This window comes from Leucoraja erinacea, chromosome 33 (assembly GCF_028641065.1).
Source record: "Leucoraja erinacea ecotype New England chromosome 33, Leri_hhj_1, whole genome shotgun sequence".
Lineage (NCBI taxonomy): Eukaryota > Metazoa > Chordata > Chondrichthyes > Rajiformes > Rajidae > Leucoraja > Leucoraja erinaceus.
In genome coordinates this window covers 5,914,549-5,927,487 of record NC_073409.1, presented here as the reverse complement: position 1 = coordinate 5,927,487, position 12,939 = coordinate 5,914,549, and the positions used below count along the sequence as shown (strand labels likewise).

Below are 12,939 nucleotides of genomic sequence, written 5' to 3'. Positions count from 1 at the left end.
AGGGGGGGGCGGTGAAACTTTATCGCTCCCACCCCCTTACCCCGACCTCAACGTTCATTTACAAAACAAACTCTCCGTGTTTCGTCTTTTATCCCGGCGCTGGTCATTGTGCAAGACTAGAAAATGTGGGCCCTGCCTCTGTTTGCGAGCTCGATGCGTCATTGCAAGTTGACACTAGAAATGACATTGACACTGAAACCGATACAAGCGCCGCCTTCTCCGAGGCTCCGACCTACCCAGCAGAACCGCATGCAAGCGCAGTTTAAATTCGACCGGCACTGAATGGGATCTGACGTATGTTAAATGAGTGCAGGAGAGGAAAGAAAAAGTACCCAGATTAAACAATCAGCGATTGGAAACGTGGTCCATTTCTCTCGGCCGTTTGATTAGTAAATAAAAGCCAGCACTTGCCGCACGCTGTCAAACGCCAAACATGGTAAGGTCTTTCATTAAAAGAACTTGCCGTTTTTTTTAGATATTTGACTGGGGAACGCGTAGACTTTTGGCTTCCGTGGGCTAGGTGTTGGATAACAATGTTGTAGGTGCTGTACATTTGTTCTTGTCTGCGTCTGTCTAACTGAGGCTAATTAATGCGCCTAGCTTATTTTCTTTTCTCTGCACTTATCGCCGCTTGGAAATCAATTAGAGTTACAATTTGATGTCTGGCCAGGTGGACAATTAGAATATCGACAATCTTGTTCATAATCTTGACAGACTATTTCATTTTGCAGTCCTGTTTGATTTTGTACTTACTGCTACCCCTATTGGAAATATTCAAGGCGAAAATTTGCATTTGAAAAGGTTGCATTTACGCCGAACGTAAATGATGTTGAATTGCAAAAGCAAGCTCTCATTCAGAGAAGGCACACGAGACTGCATACATGTATGTTGGAATCTTGAGCAAAAGTGCCGGATGAACTCAGCGAGCCAGGCAGCATCTGTGGAGGGAATGGGCAGATGACGTTTTGGGTCGGGACCTTTCTTCAGATTGATTATAGTCTGAGGGAGAAAGTTAGAAAAGCGAGGTGGGAGTGGGTCAAAGCCAGACAAATGATAGGTAGATACAGGTGAGGGGGTTTGGTTGGCAGACAGAGTAAGTGGCAAAGGCTAGAGGTGAAAATGGGGAGGGGTGGTGGGGATGGAATATAGGTAGAAGGAACCCGGGGAAGTGGAAAGACCGGGTTTAAAGGGAAATGGGGGACTCGTGAGTTTAGTTTATAGTCATGTGAAAATATAGTCATATAGTACAGTGAAAAGCTTTTTGTTGCGTGCTAACCAGGACAATACATGATTACAATCGAGCCATCCACAGTGTAAAGATACATGATAAAGGGAATAACGTGAATATTGTTTAGTGCAAGATAAAGCCAGTAACGTTTGATCAAAGACAGAGATAGTCCAAGGATCTCCAATGAGGTAGATTGTAGTTCAGGACCGCTCTCCAGTTGTTGGTAGGATGGTTCAGTTGCCTGAGAACAGGTGGGAAGAAACTGACCCTGAATCTGGAGGTGTATGTTTTCACGCTTCTATACCTTTTGCCCATTGGGAGAGGGGAGAAGAGGGAGTGGGGATGGAGATGAGCATACAGAGGAGGGGGAAGGTGCAGGGTGACTGGGGTGGTGTGAGATTGTGGGAGGAATGCGCATGCACCAGGGTAGAAGGGGTGAGGTAGAGAAAGGGGTTGTGGTTGGGGTACGGGATGGGGTGGGACTGGGAGGCTACCACATCAGACTGTTCAGACCGATGGAGTGGAGGGGGGAGCTGGGAGAAAGAGAGGAGGGTGGGTGAAGAGCTGGCAAGTGATGGGAAGATTGATAGGCAGATGAGTCAGTTTGGGGGGGGGGGGGGTGACATGGGTGGAGATAGTAGCCAAGGATGGAGGTGATAAAGAGGATAAAGGGGATGCATATGGAGTTATCTGGTATGAAAGGAAGGTTGGGAATGAAACATAGAACCCGAGGGAGGGTTGGTGGGGGATTGTAGAAGGGAATTGAGTGATGAATGGATGGAGGAAGTGGTGGAGGGGAAAGCAACTAGGTGAGTGGGCAGGAGGAGTGGATGAAGGTGTGTGCGTGGAGCATGATTCTAGGTACATAAGAAGGAAAGAGGAGGGCAGTTTACCTGAAATTGGAGAACATACCAATGAGATGTTAGCTACCCAAGTGGAATATCAGGTGTTGTTCCTCCAGTTTGTGTGTGGCCTCTCTCTGGCAATGGAGGAGGCCCAGGACAGAAAGGTCACAAGGAATAGGAGTAGAATTAGGCCATTCGGCCCATCAAGTCTACCCCACCATTCAATCAAGGCTTATCTATCTCTTTCTCTGAACCCCATTCTCCTGCCTTCACCCCATAAGTTCCATCACCTGTACTAATCAAATGTCACTAATCAATGGAAAGTTGAAATGGTTTAGAAAGTGGGAGATCCAGACAGCCTCAGCAGACTGAGTGCATGTTCGGTGAAGGTTACCTAATCTAGGCTTGCCCTCACTGATGTTGGGGTGGCCAAATCAGGAGCACCAAACGCAAAAGATGAGGGAGGTGAAGGTACAGCTCTGTCTCGTCTAGAATGGCTGTTTGGGACCATGGAATCCATGCAGCATGGAAAAAGACCTTTCAGCCAACTAGTCCACGCCACCCAAGATACTCCACCTAAACTACTCATTTGCCTGAGTTTGCCCCATATTCCCCTAACCCTTTCCTATCCATGTACCTGTCCAAGTGTCTTTTAAATGCTGTTGTGGTACCTGCCTTAACTACTTTCTCTGGCAGCTCGTTCCATGCACTGTCCACCATCTGAGTGAAAAGGCTGCCCCTCTGTCATAGAATCATACAGAATGGAAACAGCCCTTTGGCCCAACTTGCTCATGCCAACCAAGATGCCCCATCTATACTAGTCCCACTTACCTGTGATTAGCCCATATCCTTCGACACATTCCCCATCCATTAAGTTCCTAATCAATCATTCCCCCTCTCACCTTAAATCCATGTCCTTTTTTCTTGGTTCCATTACCCTGGGTAAAAGACTCTGAGCTTTCACCCTATATATTCCCCTCAGTGCCTGGGAGGGAGAGTGTTGGGGGGTGGGAAGGGATAAGCAAACCAAGGAGTGATGGAGTGAGTCTCTGGGTAAAGCTGAAAGTGGTGAGGAGGGAAAGAGGTTGGGCTGGGGTGAGAGGGGTGGGGTGAGGGAAGGGACAAAGTTTGGGAATGGTGGAATCTGAGAAGATGGGAAGTGAAATGTAAAAACAGAAAGGGTGGGGGTGGTGAATAGGTGGGAAGGCGGAGGGGGTTGAGAGAGAAATGTGGGATCCGGAATAGAGATGTGTGTGATGAGCGGATGGAGAGGGGGAAGGAACAAGGTGACGGGAAAGGGAGGGGAGGATTGGATCTGCTCTTTGCTTCCCTTTCATTACATTGCAATATAACCGAAGAACGGTAGCGCGGATGGTACCATATAATTAATTAATTTCTGAAATAGTTGAAACGGGGTGCGCTTCTTTCGTTGAAGAATGTGATTTGATGTCCATTGTTTTTAGAGCAGCAACTCTAGGTATAATCCCGTGATAGCCATGACTAAATTAAATGCCACAATCTGCCGCGGGTACCATGACGTGAACCGTGTCAAATTACCATGCGACTTTAAAAACAATACCTTGCAATGCATTGTTTGGTCACTTTATTGTACCCGGAGTTACTATGGTAATGTGTTACTTTCTCATTTTTTTTTGTCGTGCGATAGGGAAATAACACCGGGCACGTAATGAAACGAGTTCCAACTGGATTTATTACTGTAACTGTATAGAATGTACGGAGAGCCTCTGGTGAGCATAAGACCGGGTCAGGGCAGAAACGATTTTGCAGTCTGGTCAGAAGGTGAGAGGCAGCCACACCTCCGATTGCACAAAGGGAGGTTAAAGGCCGTTGTTTAGATCAATCCCCATTTAACAGCAACGCCTCGTGATCCAAGCAGAACTAATTTGCTCTCCATTGGAACTTTTCAGCTGTATATTTTCCATCGGATGCTCACAGAAGCGCATTGAATCCCCGACAGATGCTGAAAACCTATTTAAATCTTTGCTCTATCCCTTTGCTGTATAGCTATTTGATCTTTGCTATATACCTGTTTGGTCCTGCTCGCTACCTATTTCATCTTTATACTATATATTTAATCTTTACTATGTGCCTATGTAATACTTGCCACATACCCACTGAACCTTTGGCGTATACCTGCTTAAACTTTGCTCTTTACCTATTTATTATGCACTCGTTCTCTCGGGAGCTCTTAAAATATGCAAGTGATCGCCACTTTGGGGCGGGGTGTTTGGATTGTGCTTGAAGTGGGTGTGATCGGCATGTTTAGATGCAGCTGCAACGGGCACGTTAACATAGAACTGCAATGGGCAAGTTCGGATACAGCTGCAGTGGGCACGTTTCGGTGCAGCTACAACGGACACGTTTAGATATAGTTGTAATGAGCACTTTCATATATGGTTGCAATGGACACGTTTAGATATAGTTTGCAATCGGCAGGTGTAGGAAGTAGAGAAGGAATGGTGACGTTTTGGGACGAGAACCTTCTTCATACGCGAAAAATCACTCATTTTTTCTCCCCAGAGATGTTGCCTTCCCGCAGAGTTACTCCAGCATTTTGTTGCAATAGGCATGTTTAGATATTGCTGCAACGGTAAGTTTAGATACAGCTGCAGTGGGCATATTTAGATGATCGTTTGCAATGGTCATATTTAGATTTAGCTGCGATGGGCAGTTCAGAGCAGCAGGTAGACCCCAAAAGCTGGAGTAACGCCGCGGGACTGGCAGGCAGAGAAGGAATGGGGTGACGTTTCGGGTCGAGACCCTTCTTCAGACTGGTTATAGGGGTAAGGGAAACGAGAGTTATATGGGATGATGTAGAGAGATAAAAAAGAATGAGAGAAAAATATGCAAAAAAGTAACGATGATAAAGGCAACATGCCCTTGTTAGCTGTAAGTAAGTTTATTGGCCAAGTATTCACATACAAGGAATTTACCTAGGTGCTCCGCCCATAAGTAACAACATGACATACAGTGACAGTTACGAATGGCTCAAAACACTAAACATTAATAATAATAAAACATTGATGATAAAACACCATTGATCAAGCATGTGAACCAACAAAATACCAGATCAAAGGGATTTGGCTGTTGAGTAGAGCAACTACTCGTGGATAAAAACTGTTTTTTTAAATATAGCTGCAATGGGCACGGTTAGATAGAAACATAGAAATTAGGTGCAGGAGTAGGCCATTCGGCCCTTCGAGCCTGCACCGCCATTCAATATGATCATCCAACTCAGTATCCCTTACCTGCCTTCTCTCCATACCCCCTGATCCCCTTAGCCAGAAGGGCCACATCTAACTCCCTCTTAAATATAGCCAATGAACTGGCCTCAACTACCCTCTGTGGCAGAGAGTTCCAGAGATTCACCACTCTCTGTGTGAAAAAAGTTCTTCTCATCTCGGTTTTAAAGGATTTCCCCCTTATCCTGCAACGACCGTGCATACAGCTGCAACGACCGTGTTAAGATATAATTGCAACGATCATGTTTAGCTACAGCTGCAATGATCGTGGTAAGATATATAGTGGCATCGACCACGTTAAGATACAGTTTACTATGATCGTGTTTAAGTTGTAGCTGTAGTTTTTTGAAGCCGGGCCGGGGTTTTGAAGTTCCCGCCGGCTGGGCGGGGGCGCGCGGGGCGTGGCGGGAGGCGGTGACGCGCGGCGGGAGGCGGGCGCTGCGGCTCTTCACCCGAGCGCGCGCTGCAGCCGCCTCACACTCTGCCCCAAAGATCCTATAGCAGAGGCTCCGCTATAGGATCTTTGCTCTGCCCTCTCCTCTCCTCATGCTGCCGGGACGTGAGGTGAGTGTAGGCCGGAGAGTAAGGTGGTCATGGCCGGGCCGGGGTGCGATGGGGGAAGCGAGGGCGCCGTGTGAGCGGCGGTGGAGGCGCTCCGGGAGTCTAGGCCGCGCTTTCCTTTGTCTGACGGTGCTCCCTCTCCCGGCCCCACGGCCGCGCTCCCTCTACGCGGCCCCATGGCCGCGCTCCCTCACCCTCCCGGCCCCTCCTCTACCCCGCTCCCTCACCCTCTCGGCCCCTCCACCCGCGCTCCCTCACCCTCCCGGCCCCATGGCCGCGCTCCCTCACCCTCCACCCCGCTCCCTCACCCGCTCGGCCCCACGGCCGCGCTCCCTCACCCTCCCTCCCGCACCCGCCCGGCCCCTCCACCCCGCTCCCTCACCCTCCACCCCGCTCCCTCACCCTCCCGGCCCCATGGCCCCGCTCCCTCACCCTCCCGGCCCCCTGGCCGCGCTCCCCCGCGCTCCCTCACCCTCCACCCCGCTCCCTCACCCTCCCGGCTCCCTCTACCCGGCCCCATGGCCCCGCTCCCTCACCCGCCCGGCCCCCTCTACCCCGCTCCTTCACACCCTCTACCCGGCCCTGTGAGAGGGGAAGAGCGTTCATTATACGGTTGTACCGCCGTCTCCGCTCGACCGGGAGAGGGTGGTGGGTGGATGGGGAGAGCGCTGTACCGCCGTCCCCGGGAGAGGGTGGTGGGTGGGTGGATGGGGAGTGCGCTGGACCGCCGTCCCGGGAGAGGGTGGTGGGTGGGTGGATGGGGAGAGCGCTGTACCGCCGCCCCCGGGAGAGGGGGGTGGGTGGGGAGAGCGCTGTACCGCCGGCTTGGCCCGGCACCGCACGACCCGACGTACCTGGGCCGGCGAGACGGACGAGGCCGCTTTTGTTTTCCGCCGCCTCTGTGTGTGGCGCTGGAGAGGGGGGAGGGGCGTGCGATTGACGGGTCGAATGGCCAGTGAGAGGCGCTGCCGGGCCGGTGGGCGGGGCTGTAAGGTCCCCTCTGGCCAATGGGCGTGCGCGGGAGGCGGGACCTGGGACTGTATCTTCACCTGCGGGCGTTTGCATCAAAGATCCTTCACCTTTGGATGGCTGCAGTGTCACAAAGTGCAGCCACCTCTCCTTGCAGTAAGACAGGCAGAAAACGCAACCACAACCATTGGTGTGAGTGGTGTGTGTTTCCCCGGCCGGCGGCTCTCCCATTATTCCGCCACACAAGTGCTGCAGAAATGTACATCTGCTCTTCGAACCCTCTTCTGAACCATTCTGTTCATTTAACATTCCTGCCTTTTTTAAATTCCCGTTTTTAACCACTGTTAAACATGTGCATCGGTCTTTATTAAATTATAGTTAATAGTTATCATAAAATTAAAGTTAATATGTTTTTTGCAATAATTAACCGCTTTGAGTTTCCTCTTTGGAGATGGCATTGGCCAGGAATTACTGTAACTTTTCACGGTAGCGATTACTCAGTAACATTGAGTATCGATTCATTTTTAGTTTTACACCCCCCGCCCACGCTGCCAATTTGTAACGTGTAAGCTAAACTTTAAGATCTCTCAGGCCAGTGAGTAACATTTCCCAGAGGCGATATCTCAGTGTAAAATAGTCTTGTTCACAAACTGCGACGTGGCTCCATTTCATGTGACGTGCATGGTTTTTTTTCTCGAGCAAGTTGCGGTTTCCTGTCGTACTAACGCCGGGTTTAGATGGTAATTCCTTTGCTTAATGGGATTCCTCGCGTTACGCGTTTCGAAGTGAACTATTTAAGTTCTCTTAATTATTTCAGTCGCAGAATTTATCAGGCGTACCAATATACATTTTGCGGGCATAATTGTATAGTTATCTTTAGAAATAATTCTCAGAACAGTTCCGTTTGGATTATCAGCGTCTCAATTTTTTTAATTAAAGTGCTCGGAAACTTTTGCGTCACTTAATAATTTCCAGTTGGTGGGGGGAGATCTTTTGTTGGACGATCGTTTAGTGCAAACGAGGTAACTGCTTGCCATTTTCCCCTTTATTGAGCTTAAAAAATGAGTAAATATTTGGTTTAACAATTTAGACAAAACATTGTCAGCGTGAGTTATTTAGATATTAAGAGAATGTAAAGGTAAATTAAGTTTGGAATTTACTGATGAAATCTGAACAGAGTAGTTACTATTTTTATTACATTGGCAAGTTTTTGTATATAAATTCCTCGACCAATATCTCATTGGTTTTGTTTAGAGTTTCATTGTTTTACTTTTGAACTGGTGTTGATCTATTTCATTCTGGTGAAATTGCCTTTTGGTGGTAGTTGTCATGGTAGATGTATTAGGATTCCCAGTGCTTGACTTTGTGTCTAATTTTGGATTAAGGTTGCATTATTATTTAATGTGAAGTTTGTAGTTAAAGCAACGATGTGCATAATTGTGTTGGTAATGTCATCAGAGGCTAAAGTTTGGGCTGAGGTGTAGAAAATGTGCACAATTATACTTGCATCCCCAGAGGTTGATATTGGATGGGTATTATATAAATAGTATTGAACTGCAATAAGTTATACTATCCAGTGATTGTTTTGATTTGTTCTGTATGTCATAGTGAGTAGTTCAACAGGGGATAGTCTGAAGTTTCCTTAGTTGATTGCAACAATTAATGGCAAAACTTTGAAAGTAATTGAATTTTAAATTGAAGTTTTGTATTAGGTGTGTATCAACACTTTGAACGTTCTGTGTGGGTTAATTTAGAGTATAATTTAGAATAATCACCTGATTTCATTTATGTAAAATAAACCACGTAATCCTAGAACAAGGTTGATTTATGAGGATCTTATAACAATGGAATTAAACCCGGAGTGATATGTTTACCAGAAGTCCATGTAAAAAAATATTTTATTCTGGTTATATATGCAAAACATTTGCATTACTATTCAAAGTTTGCAAGTATGTGCAAAAGCATTTACAGCCTTTTTGCCACCGTTTTAGTGTGTTTTTTTCAAATGGATGTTTTTTTAACATTAAGACCTTGAGTGCAGGTGCTGTTCCTTCTCAGTACTTGCTTGCCTTTTTGATAAGCAAATTAAAACAGGAAGTTGTTGTCTATTAAGTCCTAAATAATTCTTTAACTGAATGAGCATTTTACCTAGCTCTGAAACATTTTTCAAACTCTTTAGAGTAATACTAATTATTTTTTGTGGGAAGTATATGTCAGAGATCACCACTTTAGCTCATCTGAATAAATTGACACCATCCCATTCAAGCATGTAAGAAGGAACTGCAGATGCTGGTTTAAACCGAAGATAGACACAAAAAGCTGGAGTAACTCAGTGGCACAGGCAGCATCTCTGGAGAGAAGGGATGGGTGACGTTTCGGGTCACCCGAAACGTCACCCATACCTTCTCTCCAGAGATGCTACCTGTCCCACTGAGTTACTCCAGCTGTTTGTGTTCTATCTTCCAAGCATGTGTTTACTTGACCTTTTTTTTTAATTCCTTTGACTTTTCCCTCTTCTTAACCCTGATCTGTTATCATCATCCTTCACCACTTCCCACTCTCAATGTCTGTGGCATTTAAACGGAAAGGTATCTGCAAATTATTTGAAATACTATCTTAATTTATGATCAAAATCACCACTTCTCACTGGTGGCTGGGAATTTTGAGGGATCAGAATTTTAAATTTTAACTTCTCCCTATTTGAGATTAAAGCTCCAACTATCGAACTGATTTAAAGTTGGATATCTAAGTGACATTTAGTTAAGGCATTTAGGTCAAAAGGCAATTTGAGGAGGGTTAACACACTCTTTGAGAAACTTTTAATGTACTGTGCTTTGTGGAATGTTATAAGCCAAAAGTTTTCATAAAGTTTGAATTCTCTAAGATCTGTTAAAAAAAAAAAGAAGAAAAAAAAAAGAAGCAAGTTTTAGATTAGATTAGATTAGATTCGTTTATTGTCATTCAGACCTTTCGGTCTGAACGAAATTCTGTTTCCCTGCAGTCATACATATAATTTAAAAAAATGACAAAACACATAGTCAACACAAATTTAACATCCACCACAGTGAGTTCACCAAACACCTCCTCACTGTGGTGGAAGGAAAAATCTTAAAGTCTCTGGCTCTTCCCTCTTTATTCTCCCTCTGCGCCGAGGCGACGGTTCAAACTCCGCGGGTGGTCGCTGCCTCGCCACAGCTCAGAGGCCGAGTCGGGTCTCCGCTGCCGCTTCCTCCGCCACAGCTCCAGGGCCGAGTCAGGTCTCCGCTGCTGCTGCCGCCGCTACAGCTTCGGTGCCGAGTCAGGTCTCCGCTGCTGCTGCCGCTGCCGCCGCTACAGCTTCGGTGCCGAGTCAGGTCTCCACTGCTGCTGCCGCCGCCGCCGCTACAGCTTCGGTGCCGAGTCAGGTCTCTGCTGCTGCTGCCGCCGCCGCTACAGCTTCGGTGCCGAGTCAGGTCTCCGCGATATAGATCGTAAAAAAGATGTTCTACCAATTATTAAATCTGCAACAAAATGTATTGGAATATTTACCATTCTTAATATTTAACTCATAAGCAACAAACAATTTATTTTAGGCACAATTTTAATGTTAATTCCATTGATGTAATAATATACCTGATAATTGATAATACCAATTGATAAATTCCTTGTATGTATACATACTTGCCTAATAAAATTTATTCAATTCAATGTATAGTCAGTTTTGCAGGTAAGCTTAAATTTTTTTGCTTTATCTTTATTTCTTTATTTGCTGCCTAAATCTCAATTTTTAATTTAAACAAAAATATCAATTTTATTTTGGTTTGTTACAACAGAACTGACACTGTCAGCACATTGCTGCTACTGCTTCATGCAGTGATTGTTAAACCAAAAAAAGCATAGGAGAGCCACACCTCGCACAAGAAAATAATTGGCATATTGATGCACGTATCTTGTACAAGGTGTACATGTATCTATCCACTATCTCCAATATGCTACATCATGGCTTTGAAACTATCAAGCCCATGGAACTATTGGCTTATTTGTTTTTCTCTTTCCTGAAAAGTTGAAGGAGGGAGAAACAATGATTAAATTAAGTGTGTATAAATGTTTAATGCAAAGAAATGATAAGATCTATCACTTAACAAATTTTCTCTCTCTTTGTTCCCAGGTTGTCCAAATATAAAATGGATGATAGCTTTGATTGTGACTGCGGTGAGCTGGAGCCACCTGATCATTGACGAGAGTCATCTTTAGAGATAGAAAGCTGCCACAAGTTCTTGACCACGTTATAACTATAAAGGAAAGAAACAGTGCTTATCAGCACTCTAGAATGTCGCTGCTCAGGACCAGTCTTACACTGAATGTATCTGCACTATGAGGAGGATATCAATAGAGGTTTATAACACATATATGTATTCTCACACGCCCTGTTAAATGTTAATCTGTTTACAACAGTAGTTTGGATGCATCTGTCTGTCGAAGTTCATTCCGTTGCAATCAAACTTTAGTTTAATTTTTAATGTCTGCGGGGATGCCCTTATTTGAATTAGAAGCATAACCTTTACTGACATAGGTCAGGTCTGAGTTTCTATTCTGCAACCTGTTCATTCTTAAAGGAGGGATTCATATGGGAACAGAGCTGACCTTGTTCATCTAGGCTGGATGGCGCACACATTTCAAAGAGAAAATACATTTAAACTAAGAAACGGTTAGGGTTGGCTTGCTCTCTAAGGAAGCTTTTTTATTGTGGAAGTTGATTTCTTTTTTTAATAGCCTAGTTTTGACATAGGATTGGCCATCTGATAGGAGAGGAAAGCTTGAGGGTTATCAACATGGCAGAAAAGTTTGGAAGTTTGATGAACATTCATGGGTTTGATTTGGGTGCTCGGTATATGGACTTGAAGCCACTAGGGTACGGTGGAAATGGCCTGGTTTTCTCAGCTGTGGACAATGACTGTGACAAGCGAGTGGCTGTCAAAAAAATTGTCCTGAGTGACCCACAGAGTGTCAAACATGCCTTGCGAGAGATCAAAATCATCCGACGACTTGACCATGATAACATAGTGAAAGTGTTTGAGATCTTGGGCCCAAGTGGGATACCGATGTCTGATGATGTGGGTGCCATCACAGAACTGAATTCTGTATACATTGTTCAAGAGTACATGGAGACCGACCTAGCGAAGCTGTTGGAACAGAGTCCATTCTCAGAAGAGCATGCTAGGCTCTTCATGTACCAGCTGCTTCGTGGGCTAAAATACATCCATTCGGCTAATGTGCTGCACAGAGATCTCAAACCGGCTAATCTCTTCATTAACACTGAGGATCTGGTGCTGAAAATAGGGGATTTTGGTCTGGCACGCATCATGGACCCCCATTACTCTCACAAAGTAAGTTTTGATTTATTACCCATGAACGAATAAGATAGTGTGTTGTTAGTAGTGCTGGCTGTCCTTGTTTGGATGTTTTGCAAATGATGTTCAGCGAGTGCATTAATGTAGCTTAAGAGGTTGAGTAGTCTGTCATTTGTCTTGTGAGGAGCGCGTATGCTAGCATTTTGTAAGGATCGTTTATGTAAAGCACATTTTAGCTGTGCAACCTTCCTAATATCAACATTTATTCACTGCTCTTGCTTTTGTGCATCAAAAACGTTGTTTCAACGTAGCGAGGTGCTGAATGTAGAATGTCATTAGGATGGAAGACTGATTCCATTCACAAATGTAGGGAGTTGTATTGTGATTCGGCATTTTGTCCTCTTTTCTGTTGTAGCTGTAATATAATCCATTGATAAATTATCGTGGTTTAGGCTTAAGAGGGCTAGTAGACGCTTTCTTTGACATTGAGATAATGGCAATGTAGAATAAGGTATTTCTAGTTTCAATGAACACGCAGTTTGTATATTCTGTAGTGTTAACTTCATTTAGAAAGTTGTGACAGACCTTTGATTTAAAAATAGTAAAACTCTTACTTATTCTAATTGGAATTGATAAAACCCAAAATTTTGCTTTTGCATAATTCACCAAGCCTAATTGGTTTCATTGTCATTGGAAAGCCAATGTGAAAGTGTAGTTCTGCGTTTCACTTGGAACTACCAACT

General features: G+C 45.1%; 1 protein-coding gene across 3 annotated transcripts in view; it reads left to right on the top strand.

The window, feature by feature from the left end:
- Positions 1–260: 260 nt before the first annotated feature.
- Positions 261–12,939, top strand: part of mapk6 (mitogen-activated protein kinase 6) — a 29,116-nt gene continuing 16,437 nt past the window's right edge. For 2 of the 3 annotated variants that reach the window (XM_055661102.1, XM_055661104.1), the window contains exons 1-2: positions 5,753–5,900; positions 11,014–12,232. In XM_055661102.1, coding sequence (XP_055517077.1) covers positions 11,678–12,232 — 555 coding nt within the window. In that variant the 5' untranslated portion in view covers positions 5,753–5,900; positions 11,014–11,677. Of the gene's footprint in view, positions 437–5,752; positions 5,901–11,013; positions 12,233–12,939 lie in introns of those variants that run through there. The other variant, XM_055661103.1, reaches the window with a different exon arrangement.